This window comes from Phyllostomus discolor, chromosome 8 (genome assembly GCF_004126475.2).
Source record: "Phyllostomus discolor isolate MPI-MPIP mPhyDis1 chromosome 8, mPhyDis1.pri.v3, whole genome shotgun sequence".
NCBI lineage: Eukaryota > Metazoa > Chordata > Mammalia > Chiroptera > Phyllostomidae > Phyllostomus > Phyllostomus discolor.
The window spans coordinates 59,319,614-59,335,525 of record NC_040910.2 but is presented as its reverse complement, the minus strand read 5'-3'; the positions used below and the strand labels follow the sequence as shown (position 1 = coordinate 59,335,525).

The following is a 15,912-nucleotide window of genomic DNA, read 5'->3' as shown; positions in this document are numbered from 1 at the left end:
TACCATTCTCATGGTATTTCCAACAAATAACATAACCACACTGAAAGCGGGACAGGAGGAAGGAAGCTAATTCTCAAACACCGTACCTTTGACTAAATTCAAGAGGGAAACATAAACACATATACTCTAGTTACTTACTTGTTTTTTTTCTCAGTGGTATGGGTTAACATTTCTAAGACAACTTTATGTATATTTTAAGACTGAGCCTGTCTTTTCCAGTGTTTTTCTCTTTTTTTAAAAGACTTTATTTATTTTTAGACAGAAGGGAAGGGAGAAAGAAAGAAAAGGAGAGAAACATTAATGTGTGGTTGCCTCTCGAGTGCCCCCTGCTGGGGACCTGGCCTGCAACCCAGGCATATGCCCTGAGTGGGAATTGAACTGGAGACTCTTTGCTTTGCAGTCCAGCACTCAATCCACTGAGCCACAGCAACTAGGGCTTCAGTGTTTTTCTGAGGGAAGAGCAAAGAAAGCACAGGCCTCAGAGATGCTGGTGCATTGGGACTATGCTGGATCTAAGGTCTGGTCACATGTGCAGCAGCTGAAATTGAAAGACTGATGCTGGGCACCCACTCTGGGGGAGGGCAACTGCTGGTGACCCCAGAGCTGTGAGTGTGCCTGGGAGCTCACTAACCATTGTTGTCCTCCACACAAGATATCTTAATTTTAGCAGAGAACTTTTATGACAATTGAAGTGTGCCATTTCAGATATCAGGAACCAAAGGAGACATTTTTGGATGGATCATGTGGCTCCCTAGTTCAACCCAAGGGATGGGCAGTTAGCAACTTTTCTTAAAGGAAATCCCAGTACTGTTGGACCACTTCTTTCCTCCTCCCCAGTTACTGCTCCTGAGGGAATGTCAAGGCCATGGGACAATCACTGAGCTGCAAACTCCCACAGGGCTCCTGAGAGAAACCACGCTGATGCTACCTGGGAAATAAATAGCAGCAGTCCCTGTATAGCCCAGGCCCGACACCCCAGGGTTATTCCTGAGGCCATGATGTAATGAACAGAGGCCTGTCTGCTGCCCTGCCTCAATTGAGGTGCTGGAGAGGCACGGTGTGATGGAGGTAGGCAACCTGGACATGAACGTAATATGATGTTCATAGCTCCACATGCAGACAACCTCTGAATATGCATGCAGACTTTTCATATCCATCTCCAGTGATGTGGAGGATTGAAAAAGAGGGAATAGGTCATTGGTGGTGGTGGCAGAGAGGAGCACAGGCATGCAGGTAAGCTCCCAGCTAGGGTGGGACAGCAGCCCCAGCCCAACTTTGTGGGCAACAGCAAACACGGACCAGCATATCCCAGGTGCAGTGAGTATATGAAGGTCAGTATTTTCCATTTCTGAAGTGTGAGAATCAAGCAGGGAGGGAAAGACCTAAGCATTTAATAAGAGAGTATAACAAAAACTTGACACTGTTGGGGAGGAAAGATGATGTAAGTATGAAAGTCTTTTCTACCAGAAGACAAGAGATTCTCCCCTCCCAGCAGGTAGTGGGAGACACCAAATGAGAGGTACAGAGAGTAGGCGATGGAGGAGAACAGACAAAGGAGGATCCCAACAGACTGGTGTGCCTGGGAAAGCTTCGTAGGCCAGAAGAGCACATGGGATGTAGAGCTGCCCCCTAACTGTTGGGAACCACCCTGCCTGGTATCAGAAGCTGTAACCGCAGCCAAGGCTAAGGCTGAGGGAATGACCTTGGACCATAAGCCAGCAAGGAGACAAAAGCTTATCTCCCTGGTAGGAGCGCCACTTCTGTTCCTTTTACTTCACCCTACCTGGCCCCCAATACTTTATCGGTTAGCCAATGACAGGTAAGATTCCCCAAGGGGGGAACAATCTAAGACAGGCATGATCACATGGGAGGCCCCCAAGAAAGGACTTTGGGGGCTACAGCAAATGGGGGTGATGGACCCTCTCCCCTCGGCTTTGACATAGCCTGAGTCCTCATTGTCCGCGAGAAAATCTACTCTCTTGGCTGCCTTACTTCTCTTGGCTCCATGTAAGCCTGAAACAATGACAAAGGGTGGTGCAGCCCTGTGTTGGAAAGGGCGGGTTCCCGGGGTGGTCAGGCCTAAGAAACAATATGTAAAATCCTGTGAAACCTGCTTTGTTTAGAATGCTCTCAATTAAATGATAAGTGTCCAAGGAAGAAGTAAGTTTGTTCCTTAAAGTTTTTTACAGTTCTTTAGCTATCTGACCCTGACTCAAAATAGGCCCTCAGAGTTCCTTGTTATTTGATCCTTACTTCCCAGCAATGAGTAGTGAGCTTTACTTGAATTCCTGTGTAAATAAACCCAATAAAAGCCGTTGAGGAAAAGGCTCTTGGTCTTTTTCCTTTGAGAGATGGACCACCTTTCTTCCCCAGGGAGATCATGTCTTGGTAGACTTATTCTCATCCGTGGTGGACTGGGGGCTCTGTGGACACAGCCCCCCCACACCCTAACCCAGCAAGGTGGAGGGACTGGTGACTGGAGTGTCCCTTCAGCATGACATCTTGAGGATGGCTGCAATTTTACCTTCTAGCCCCTGAGGAAACCCTTAGAAATTTGGAGTCTGTGTTTAGACTGAGAAACTGCCTCCTGTGGGACTGATCCTTGGTGTTAGGTGGTCTCAGTGTTGGGTAGGAACAGAGAATGTGTACTAGTCTCTGGCTCTGCATCAGGACAAGACTATAGTTGTCACTGCTCCCAGTGGCAGTATAGGGAACAGGGGTGGGAGGTGACGGTGCAGATTGTTCCAGGCAGAGGGAAGGACGAGGGAGAGCATTCAGAGATGAGGACTAGGGAATGGGGTGAGGGAAGCCCATGTGTTCAAGAGGCTGACTAGTAGGGAATGTGCTGCCACTGCTTGAGCAGAGGCAGTGTCAGACTGACAGTGATGTGGAATGGACAGGTCACAGGGAGATATTCAGGCTGAGGCAGGTGCTGATGCAGGGGCCTTCCTTTCCTGTTGTCAGAGGGTACCAGTGTCTGGCAATGGGAGTGACAAGAGTGAAGAACAGATCTTAAATTGTAATGGAAAAAAATACAGTAAGATAAAAAATTGGATCCAGATTTTTCTGTGTGACCTTCCTCAGCCACTTGGAGCCTCAGTTTCCTCTTCAGCACAGGACAATAGCAACGTCTGCTTCCAAGGGCTTGTCAGGGAGTTCCCTCCCTTTAACACTGTGGCCCCTCAATTCCCACCCCCTCCTCATCTGGGAGGTCTGGCAGGAAGTTGCTGGGCTCATTCTGACCATGAAGGTCATTCTGACCAAGAAATGCTCTCTACTTGGGCTGGGGGTGTTGCTCTGGGCCTGTACTCTCAGGGGTGTCCCAGCCAGGCATTCAGCCCAGTGTGCCATGTCCTTCCCTGTCCAGGAGAGGGTTTCAGCCTCAGATATTGCTCCATTCCAGTGTCTCTGTCAAGGCCCGATGACCCTTCCCCTCCTCTGGGCTCCTGTCCATGTGCACTCGGACGAACTTCTGACAGCATGGAGAAAGCCCCTTTCCCTGCAGCTCTGGTCCTCTGCTCCATCCACACAGACTCTCCCCTAAGACTAAGCATCCCAGGGGTCTGCCCCATGGACGGGAGTCTGTCCCTTCATGACAACAGACCTGTGACTCATTAGAGGTAATGGAAGGAGCATTGGAAGCAGAGGTGTTGCAAGAGCTGCTCAGTTCATCCTCCCTTTCCACTCAGGAATCCTTCCTTGCACCAGTGTCTCGCAGATGAGTCTTCCCTCAGTTTAGGGACAGATAGTGATGGAGACTCGCCCACAAAAGACCCTCACACCCCTCTTTGGATCAGGTTCCCATTCTATCTTTTGACGCTGCAAGTCTGGACACCTCTTAACACTGTTCAGACAAATTTTTCAAACGCCTTTCAGGTGGCATTATATTGCATGCATTTTTTTCTGTATTATTAAATATTCTTCAGACCATATTTTACTCATGCATGAATTTCTCCTCCTTCTATCAATTCAGATGTCCCCTTACTCTCTCCACTGTATTCTCTAGCCTCTCTGAGCCCCTCTCAATGCCCTGAGGGTACCACACTTGCTTTTGCCTCAGCTCAGATGTTACTTCTTTCAGGAAGCCCTCCCAGACTAACGAAGTTAAATTGAATATCCCTTCAATGTCCTCCTGTGGCATTCTATGTGACTCTCTATTACAATAGTTTACAAGCAAAGACCGAGTTTCTAGTCTGCTTCCACCACCCTTGGGGACAATGAAGACAAGTCAGGCAAGGAACTTACTTTCATGAGGGAAAAAAAAGGACCATGAACACATAAACACAGAAAGAAGAGAATCTTAGCAAGCAGAGAGTGCCATGAAAAGAATGAGCATGAGAACACCATGGAAGGTAACTGGGCTCTGGGTGTGGCTTCTTAAAATACAGATGTCAAGAAGGGACTCTCTGAGGAGGAGAATTTGGGCTGAGACTTCAAAGTGGGGTTGAGTCATTTGATTGGAATTGCATTGTATTTTGGACTGGGGGATTCGAATTTTTATATTATTGAATTCTTCCCAGGTAAGAATATGGAATGTCTTTCCATTTTTCATATTTTGATTAATTTTCTTCAATGAAATTTTATAGTTTTCTCCATATACGTCCTATGCATTACTGTTGCATTTACTCTTAAGTATTTTATAGGTTTGGTTGTTGTTGTTACTATGAATTTATTTCAAGTCCCAGCTTGCTTTTGCAAGAATGGAGAATTTTATATATATATTAATATATATCTATCTATATAATATATATATATTCTTCCATTCATCTTTATTTTATTATTTTTAAATTCTACTCCATTTCATTTTTATTTTTAAAGTATATTTTGTTGATTAGGCTATTACAGTGTCCCATTTTTTCTCTCTCCTTTATTCCCTTCCACCCAGCACCCCCACCCACCTGCATTCCAACCCCTTAGTTCATGTCCATGGGTCATAACTATAAGTTCTTTGGCTTTTACATTTTCTATACAATTCTTAACCACCCCCTGTGTATTTTGTACCTACCATTTATGCTTCTTATTCCCTGTACCTTTTCCTCCATTCTAGCCCCTCTGCTGCCTCTTCTCTGATAACCCTCCATGTAATTTCATTTCTGTGATACCATCTTGTTCTAGTTGTTTGTTTAGTTTGTTTTGTTTTGTTTTGTTTTTAATTCTTTTTAGGTTTGGTTGTTGATAGTTTTGAGTTTGTAGTCATTTTACTGTTCATATGTTTGATCACCTTCTTTTTCCTCTTTGTGAGTCCTCTCCACCCAGCTGCCTGTCTCCACCTCTCCTTCTGGTCTGGATGAATATTTCTTCTTTAACTACTTGGTTGTCAGACTTCCATACAATTTGATTTACTGGCACTTTTGTTTCCTTTTGTTTGTTTGTTTTTAAATTTGTTGTTTTCCTTCTTTTGGTTCTGTGAGGAGGCAAAATCTATCTACCTATGCCTCCATCTTAGCCAGAAGTCCTATCCATCCTTTTAAAATTAAATTTACTGTCATATCATTGGTTAATAACATAACATTCAAACATACCATTCTACAATGCATCATTCATATTTTGCATTGTGTGCTCATCACCCAGGATCTAGTCTCCTTATCACTGTTTTTGACCTCCTTTACCCTCTTCATCTTCCACCCAGCTGTCCTCCCCACTGGTAAACACCATACTCTTGTCTGTGTCTTTGAGATTTTTGGTTTGTTCCCTTGTTGCTTTCTATTTTATATCCCACATATGAGTGAAATTATATAGTTCTTGTCCTTTTCCATCTGATATTTCACTCAACATGATAGTTTCAAGATCCATCCATGCTGTCTGAAATGGCAATATTTTATTCTTTTTTATGACTGAGTAGTAATGCATTGAATATATGTACCATCTCTCCTTTATCCAATCATCTGTGAAAGGACACAGGTTGTTTCCATGTCATGGCCACTGTGAATAATGCTGCAGTGAACATAGGGGTGCATAAATCTTTATGAATAAGTGTTTTCAAATTCATCCTTCTTTATATACATAATCTATTTGTATCCTCACATGCTTACATGTTCCTGACATTCTGTTCACACCTAAGTAATATTGTGGAATGAATGAGTGTCATTCTATTAGCACTGGAAATGGCATCTCTTCTTGCATTGTGGGGGAGAGAGAATCTTTGAAACACCCAGGTAGTGAGAGGGAGAATCATTTTTGTGTGGTTGAAGATAAAAGCTGAGCTTTCAGATTTTGAGGGAATTGAGCTCGAATCATGATTCTACCACTTAGAAACTGTGGACTAGGCAAATTATTTTTACCTAATTTGTCTGATTATCAGTGTCCTCTTATATAGATGGAGCTAATAGCTTCTATTATTTCTTGTTTGTAGATATTTTAAAAACTTTATTTTTCACAGTGCAATACCTATTAATAGCTCCATTTTACAGGCATAGAGGGGTAAGTACCTTCCTCAAATTTCAGAGTGCAGATTCATAATTGAACTCAGGCCAAAGTGAAGTCCGAATGGGCCTAATCATAGTGCTCTTCTAAAAACGGGAGATGTATGCAGAGCTCAGGGTTGTATGCCTGTGTGAACCTGACTAGTCATTGGCAAATGGTCCTTAGGAATGTCATCTATTACTAGTACTTTGAGACAAAGATTATTGAAACTAAAATTCTCCTTAGGTGAATGCTTTTCCAGTGATTTTCTAAATCTTCCTTTCCATTCTCTCATACTCCTGATTGCTATACTTGATTTTCATTTCACTGTCAGAAGTTATCCATTTTTATTGCAAGTAGTCTACTTTTTCATTCATCCAAGAAGTCCTTATTGCCAGTTGCCAGACATAGCTTCTATTTCACACTGTAATGTGAAGGTTAAATAAACTTTGGAAAGTATTATTGAGAGCAAACTCTCAATATATGTTGACTACTCTTTTAAATGGTTTGGTAGATATGTTCTTTGAAATTTATATGTTCCAGGATATGACAATTTATGGGTATTTTATTTTTCAATAATTACATGCAGATTTCAGAGGACCAATTAGATTTTCAAATGCAAAACTCTTTCCACGGTAGTACAATTTCCATCAGACTCATGTATTTTTCTTTAGTTTCTCTGTGGTTGCTCATAATATTACAATCCTAAATATTAAGCATACATCCTGAAAACAATCTTTTCCACATTCCCTAAATATTACTCACACCAGCCTGATGAATAATAATTTATTATTATCCAATTCTGGTGTACATACAGATTTCTCCACTGAAAAATAGCTTTTTCAGTTGGTTTATCAAAATAAGAATTTCATCTGGGACTTTGCATTGTATCTGGTTGTTATGAATCCTGCTGTAGACCCTTCATCTCTAGCAACTCAGTGTTGCACAACAGTGACTGATTGAATGATTGCCTCATTCTCTTATTTCTCAAAGCTGTGTTCACTCAAAGCAGCATCAGCACAATCTGGAGCTTATTGAAATGTGGATTCCAAGTCCTGCTCCAGACTCACTGAATGCAAATCTGCATTGACTTGTGTGCCCCAGGAGGCTTATATGCATGTTAAAGTTTAGCAGGCTCTGTGGTAGAGTGTCCCATCTTCATCTACTTTTTTTTCCTGTTGGAGCTAGTTTGCTCCTTGAGATCCTATGTTCCTATAAATGGAAGTTATTGCTAGCAGTTTGATTACATTGAAGTTGAACATTTTTTGGTAAAATACATCACATTATATCCTGTGCCATGATTGATTGATAGAAAGATTAACCCCTGAATTTGTAAAATGAAAGACTGGTCCCTCCATTGTAAACTCACATTTCCTTCTTGTGAGCCTGGGAAGGAATCTGTGTGGAGTGTTTGGCATCATATAAATATCTGGTTCTCCACCAGCCATTCACCCAATGACTTTAATACTATTTGATATCTTTTTATCCCTGCCTGAATCAAGGGTTTAATGGGGCTTTAAAGTGTTCCTCATAGAGATCTTAAAATCTTCTCAGGTGCTTTTCCCCTATGTACTCTGCCTTTTTTTGGTTGCCATTGGACAGGGTGGGGCAAAAGTAGGTTGACAGTTGTTCATATGGAAAACAATACAATAATTAATAAATAATAAGATAAGAATAAACTCTGTTTCATGTACTCTCAACTTTAAACCCTCTTTTGCTCTCACCCTATGAATGGGTTCTTCTCTTTCATCACAACTTCCGCCTGAATGTTGTTTGTGTATATGAATGACTGATTTGTGCTTTTGATTCTAAAATATATGAGTTTTAACTGTTTTTCAGCTGACTTTTTTCCAACATCATTTTCACATTCTTCATACTTATGAGGCTTTGAAATCAATCTTATACCTGCTTTATCAAGAGATTTTGGAAGTTTTCCTTCCCTTTCTGTACTCTGAATAGAAAAAGAGATTCTCTCTCTTTTTAAAAATTATTTGTTGTTGATTTTACTGTTACACTTGTCCCAAATTTTTCCCCTTTAGCTCCCCACCCTACCTAGCACCCCACAGAGCCTGAGGTCATCCCCACACCATTGTTCATGTCCATTGGTCATGAATATTAATTCTTCAGCTACTCCATTTCCTATATTGTACTTTATATCCCCCTGGCTATTCTATAACTACTTATTTGTACTTTTTAGAAAAGACTATTCAGTAAAGACTAAATCAGTAAATACTATTTACTGATTTTTAGAGAGGGGAATTGAAGAAGAAAGAGAGGGAGAGAAACATTAATGTGCAGTTGGTTTTTGAGCACTCCTTTCTGGGGACCTGTCCTGCAACCCTGAGAAGTGCCCTGACTGAGAATTGAACCCATGACCCTTTAGTTCACAGTCCAGTGCTCAATCCATTAAGCCACACTAGCCAGGGCTGCTTATTTGTACTTCTTAAACCCCTCACCCCTTCACCCATTCCGCAACACCTTCTAAAGGTTTGGTGGGAGGTCCTGTGAACTCAGTGTTGCTGGTCCTTCTTCAGGGAGGAGCTTTTTGACAGGGATGCTAGACTGTGCTCTGGAAGTCAGTTATTTTCCACCTGCCCTGAAGGAGGATGCTGCAGTCCCATTCTTTGCCTCATGAGTGCTTCCTATGGTAGGCCAGAGTTCTGTGTCCTTCTGCTGTTTGGGTGGACATGTTACTTGTTTTACCTATGAAGCTGAGTAGATGTGATATGTGCCAGTTTCAAGCAAAACACTTAAGAAGCATAATTAGCCCTCTCTCTCCCTACTCCTTTTCTTTAAGAATGGCATATCCCAAGAAGGACTGCTTTAATCACAGCAGAATGCAGCTTGAAATTGCTGTGTAATATAAGTGAGGAAATAAATCTTTTTTGTAATCCATTGAGACTGAGGGCAGTTTCTACCGCACTATAACCAAAAGAAAAATGATTAATATGATATATTTTGTGGGATGTAGTTGGCTTAGACTTTCTGTTTCTACCATCAAAATATCCTCTATATCAATGATTCTGTCTCTGTTCTTCTTGCTTGCTTAGCTTGTTTTTTAGATTCAAGTATTGATAGATTTGAATTTTTGCCATTTTATTGTTCATAGTTTTGATCTTCTTTTTCTTAAATAAGTCCCTTCAACATTTCATATAACAATGATTTTGTGATGATGTACTCCTTTAGTTTACTCTTGTCTGGCAAGCTCTTTATCTGCCCTTAGATTCTAAATGACAGCTCTGCTTGGTAGAGCAATGTTGGCTATAGGTCTCTGTTTTTGACGACTTTGAATACATCTTGCCAATCTCTTCTGCCTGCAAAATTTCTTTTGAGGAATCAGCTGATTGTCTTATGGGAAGTCCCTGTAGATAACTAACTTTTTTCTTACTGCTTTTATTTTTATTTCTTAAAACCCTTCCAAGTGCCAACCACCCTGTGCAGTACTTTAACTTTCACATAGAATTTCTTTTTATTTATTTCTTATTTCTTTTAAATGATCTTATTGTTGTTCAATTACAGTTGTCTGCATTTACCCCCTACCACTCCCCCCACCCCAGCCATCCCCACTTCCCTCCCCTGCTTCCACTCCTCCTTGGTTTTGTCCATGTGTCCTTTATAGTTGTACCCAAAAACACTTTCTCCCATCCCCAATTATCTGCCACCCCTCCCCCGCCTCTGGTTACTGTCAGATTGTTCTTAATTTCAATGTCTCTGGTTATATTTTTCTTGCTTGTTTTTTTTTGTTGTTGTTGATTATTTTCCAGGAAAAGGTGAGATCATGTGGGGGAGCTTCACCTACAGAGTCCCCCATCCACCATGGATGAGAATAAGTCTACCAAGACATAATCTGCTTGGGGAGGAAGGTGGTGGATCTCTCAAATGAGACGGGCCATGAGCCTTTTCCTCAATGGGCTTTTATTGGGTTTGTTTGCACAAGAATACAGCTAAAGCTCATTAATCATTGTCAGGCAGTAAGGATCAAACAATAGATAACAATGAACACTGAGGGCCTATTTTGAGTCAGGGTCTTTAGCTAAACAGCTACAACACTTTGGGAGACAAACTCATTTCCTGCTCGGATCTTTATCATTTAATTAAGAACATTTTTAGCAAAGCAGGTTTCACAGGATTTTAGGTATTCTTTCTTAGGCTTGATAACTGAGGGAGCCTGCCCTTTCCAGCACAGGGCTGCACCACCTTTTGTTATTGTTTCAGGCTTAAGTCAGGCAGTGGAATTAAGGCAGTCAAGAGATTAGGAGGCTTCTCACAGAAAGAATGATGACTCAGGCTTTGTCAAAGCCAAAGGGCAAGGGTCCATCACCTCCTTATGCTGTAGTGCCCCAAGTCCTTCCTTGGGTCCTCCACGTGATGGTGCCTATTTTAGGTCATTCCCCCCTTGAGGAACCTTACTCGTCGTTGGCTAACCGACCAAGCACTGGGGGCCAGTTATGGATGAAGGAAAAAGAGCAGAGGAAACGATCCTGCCAGGGAGATAAGCTTTGTCTCCTTAGTGGCTTCTGGTCCTAAGGTCACTCCCTCAGCCTTAGCCTTGGGGGGTTAGAGCTTCTGAAACCAGACAGGACAGCTCCCAACAAGATCACATGGTATTTGCCCCTTACTCCCTGGCTTATTTCACTTAGCACAATGCTCTCCAATTCCATTCATGCTGTTGCACAGGTAAGAATTCCTTTCTTTCTGCTGCATAATATTCCATTGTGTAAATGTACCGTAGTTTTCTGATCTATTCATTTACTGGTGGCAATTTGGGTTTCTTCCAGCACTTGACTATTGTAAATGGTATTGCTATGAACATTGGGGTGCATAGGTTGTTTTGGATTGGTGTTCCAGGGTTCCTAGGGTGTAATCGAAGCAGTGGAATTGCCAGGTAAAAAGGCAGTTCCATTTTTAGTTTTCTGAGGAAATTCCATACGCTTTTCCACAGTGGCCGCACCTTTATCTCCAACATTTGGCATCTTACTTATGCTGTGTCCTGGAGTGGACATCTTTGCAACCATCTTGTGTGGGACTCTCTGCACTTCCTGGACTTGTTTGTCTATTTCCTCACAAAATTAGGGAAGTTTTTTTTCACTGTTTTTTTTTTTTTCAAATAAATTTCCAATTTCTTGCTCTTTCTCTTCTCTTTTTGGCATCCTATGATGTAAATGTTGGACCCCTTGAAGATGTGCCAGAGGCTGCTTATACCATTTGGCATTTTTTTTGGATTCCTTTTTCTTCTTCTTGTTCTGATTGGTTATTTTCTGCATCCTTATGTTCCAAATCATTGATTTGGTTCTCAGTTTCATACACTCCACTGTTGTTTCCCTGTAAATTGTTATTTATTTCATTAGTGTATCCTTCATTTCTGACTGGACTTTTTTATTCTGTTGAGGTCCACAATCAGTTCCTGGAGCATCCTTATACCCAGTGTTTTGAAGTCTGCATCTGGAAGATTGCTTATCTCCATTTTGTTTAGCTCTTTTTCTGGAGTTTAGATCTGTCCCTTTCATCTGCACCATGTTTCTTTGTCTCCTCATTTTGGCAACGTTCCCATGTTTGTTTCTATGTATTAGGTAGAGCTGCTTTGACTTCATGTCTTGGTAGAGTGGTTTCATGTAGTAGGGTCTTGTAAGGTCCAGTAGCACAGCTCCTCCTATGATCCAAGCAGAGTATTCGAGGTGTGCTCTTTGTGTGGGCTGAGTACACCCTCCTCTTGTAGTTAGCCTTGGTTTCTGTTGGCTGATCAATGGGTGGGGTTTTCCCAGGCCAGTCACTGCAAGGATTTGCTGTGACCACTGACCACCAACCTCTGCCCTTCATGGAGGATCAGCTGTGCAGGGGCATGGTGGTGGTGCTCTGATGTGTTCTATACCTGTCCACAGGGTTTGCATGTCCTAGGGTTTCCTTGGTGGTGCAGGCCAGGATCAGCCCACACCTGTATTCTGCCCAAGGCCACCTTACCTGAGCTATAAAGCAATCCGAGATGGCTGCTATTTATGCTGGGCTTGGAGATTCCAAGGTGAAGCAAAGCTGTGAGTCTAGGCTGGCTGCTGTTTGTGCTTGGCCTGGGGTTCACTGAGGCCAGCTGTTGCTTGTTTGATAGGATTTAGGAAATTGTGAAGCATGAGCCAAGTGCAGCCACACATATGGAAATGTAGCTTGGGTGGGCCAAGAAATTGGGTTTGGCAAAGCCTCTGGGGATCTCTAAGGTGGGTCAAACAGTGTTAGCCAGGTTGATGGAGACTCAGATATGGCACCAGCTTTCCAGCTCTGTGGAAGGATGGTTTAGGAAAGGGATAATTGGCTCTACCTGCCTTGATGCCAGATACTTCATTTTCTCCCTGTATACCACTGGTACCCTTCAAGTTGTTACCCTGGTGCTGGAGCTCTGAGGAAGTGAATTAATGTGTGGGTTCTTTTAGAGGAATTCCTTGGGGGTCCACAAATTTCTTCCACCATCTCAATCTTTGCTTGTTTTTTCACCCAGAAGTTGTGGGGACTTATCTTCCAAGCACTGGGACCCTGGGCTGAGGGACCTAATGTGGGGCTGGGACTCCTCACTCCCAAGATGTCCCTCCAGAATTTTTATCCTGCACACATGGGTGAGGGACCAGCCTGTCTGTGTCTGTGTGCCTCCTTACTAGTCTGAATGGATGTGGTTTCTTTAGGTCTGTATTTGTCAGACTTCCATTCAACTTGATTTCTGATGGTTCTGAGTGATGGTTGTTCTATATTTTAGTTGTAATTTTGATATGGTTGTGTTAAGGGGTTAGCCATGTCTGCCTATAGTGTCATCTTGACTGGAAGTCTTATGGGATTTTAACATAGGCAGTTATGTCTATCTCATTAGAGTGAAAATTCTCTGGGATTAAGTGTTATCATTGTTTTATTTACCCAGCATTTTACCAGGTGCAGAGTTGGTACTTAATATCTGTTGAATGGATGAATAAATCAAACTTCTTGATTCTTCTGACAATACAGATGAAGAAAAAGAAACCACAACTAAAGGAATGTACAAAAGGAAAAAAGTATAAAGAAAGAAATCAAGAAATCTAGTTTTCCCAGCCAGGGTACATTCCTGGATTGCAGGCCATAACCCCCAGCAACCGCACATTGATGTTTCTCTCTCTCGCTCTCTCTCTCTCTCTCCCCCTGCCCCGCTTCCCTCCCTAAAAATAAAATAAATAAAATCTTAAAAAAAGAAATCTAGTTTAATTTTCTTTAATTGTGTCTCTCATGCTTCTTAGTATATTGTATTTAGTACTTTTCAATAAAAACATACAGTGCAAATAGTATGTGATCAATACAAATACATTAAAGTAATTCTTTTCTCTGGAGTTGAGAGAATGACACATTCATTAATAACATAGAGTGAAATATGTTTAAAGAGTTTTAATGGGTCTCACTCCATGTCTCTTTCTCTGACTTCTAGGCATATGGCAGGAGGGAACCAGACGACTTTCTTTGGGTTCCTCCTCTGGGGACTCTCAGAGCATCCAGAGCAGCAGCACATCCTCTTCCTGCTGTTCCTGTGGATGTATGTGGTCACTGTGGCTGGGAACCTACTTGTTGTCCTGGCCATTGGCACTGACACACATCTCCACACGCCCATGTACTTCTTCCTTGCAATCCTTTCCTGTGCAGACATCCTTTTCACTTCCACCACTGTGCCCAAGGCCCTGGTGAACATTCAGTCCCAGAGCAGATCCATTTCCTATGCAGGATGCCTGGCTCAGCTCTACTTCTTCTTGACATTTGGGGATATGGACATCTTCCTTCTGGCCACAATGGCGTATGACCGCTACATGGCCATCTGCCACCCTCTCCACTACATGATGATCATGAACCGCCAGCACTGCACCCTCCTGGTTACCGTCTACTGGACCCTTATGAGTCTTGTTGCCTTGGCCCACACCTTCCTCATATTCTGGCTCTCCTTCTGCTCTAAGAATATCATTCCTGACTTCTTCTGTGATCTGGGACCTGTGATGAAGGTGTTCTGCTCAGACACTTGGGTCAATCAGCTTGTGCTCCTCTTCTTGGGGGGAGCAGTCATTTTAATCCCCTTTATGCCCACCCTGGTCTCTTATATCCACATCTTTTTAGCCATCCTGAGGGTCCCCTCTGCCCAGGGAAGGTACAAGGCCTTCTCCACCTGTGGGTCCCACCTTGTTGTTGTTGCCCTGTCCTTTGGTACGGTGATCAGAGCTTATCTTTGCCTCTCGTCCTCGTCCCCCAACTGAGTACTAGAGGACACAGCTGCTGCTGTCATGTACACACTGGTGACTCCCCTGCTGAACCCCTTCATTTATAGTTTGCGGAACAAGGACATGAAAGGAGCCTTGAGAAGACTTCTCAGGGGCAAAGTCTCCTTCTCATGGGGCAAGTAATGTCTGTAGAGAGACTGCAGGTGTTCTCTGTTCTGTCCAGTGAAAAGCTTGACAGAAATTGATACCTCATCTGTCTCATTTTTGAATCCCACAGTTGTCTCCTCACCACTCCCCTCCCAGCTTCCCTACACGAATTTGATAATGTTGAGGAAAACTAAGATTTTGCATTGTCCTTTAAAGTTAATCTGTTAAGAGTCACTTGTTTACTCATTTATTTCACTTGTAACATAACTTCAGGAGAATGAATGTCTTTTGCAATGTTCTTAATTCAAAAAGTTTGTGCAGCCTTTTATGTTATTCATCAAAACTTGATCCTGGAAGGTAGATTAATTATAAAAATATTAGCTTGTGAGGTCAATATTGGGTGTCAAAGAGTTTATAATATTAGGAGAACTGTATATTTTCTACAAAAATTGGAAATTATACAAATACTTATTGCCTCAAGGTTATGAGTTAAAAATATCGTAATCATTAAAATAAAGCACAGTTACAATTTTGTTCTTTCTGTGTGTGTGTGTGATGAGAACACTTAAGATGTACTTTTTCAGAAAACTTCAAGTGTATAAATGGTATTGTCATCTATATTCACAGTACTGTGCATTCAATCTTCAGAAATTCTTCTTTTATTTTTGTTCAAGTATGGTTGTCTCCATTTCAACCCCTTACTCTCCCCCACCCTAGCCATCCCCACCTCCCACCCTCAATCCTATCCCTCTTTGGCTTTGTCTATGTGTCTTTTATAAAGGTTCCTTGACAACCATTTCACTATTTTCTCCTGTTATGCCCTCCCACCTCTCCTCTGGTTACTGTCAGTTTGTTTTTCATTCATCTTGCACAACTAATATTTGTCACTCTTTGACCAACATCTGCCCTGTCCCTTACATTGCTAAAAAGGCTCACAGATAATGCTGATATTGGTAGTCTAAAGCCCACACTTCAAGTAGGAAGACTATGAAGTAAGTAAAGGACCTGTAATTGGAAAATTATAAGACATTGGAGAAAGAATTTGAAGAAGGTACAAAAAATGAAAACATACATTGTTTTCATAGATGGGAAGAATTAACATCATTAAAATATTCCTACTACCCAAAGCAATCTATAGATGCAATGCAATCCTTATCTA

At 42.1% G+C, this 15,912-nt stretch overlaps 1 protein-coding gene across 1 annotated transcript; it reads left to right on the top strand.

The window, feature by feature from the left end:
* The first annotated feature begins 1,252 nt into the window (after positions 1-1,252).
* On the top strand, positions 1,253-14,909 carry LOC114503164 (olfactory receptor 1P1-like). The gene is given in 2 exon segments (XM_028520595.2): positions 1,253-1,331; positions 13,832-14,909. A coding segment is annotated over 1 exon segment (954 nt). The 5' UTR covers positions 1,253-1,331; positions 13,832-13,835; the 3' UTR covers positions 14,790-14,909.
* Positions 14,910-15,912: the final 1,003 nt, after the last annotated feature.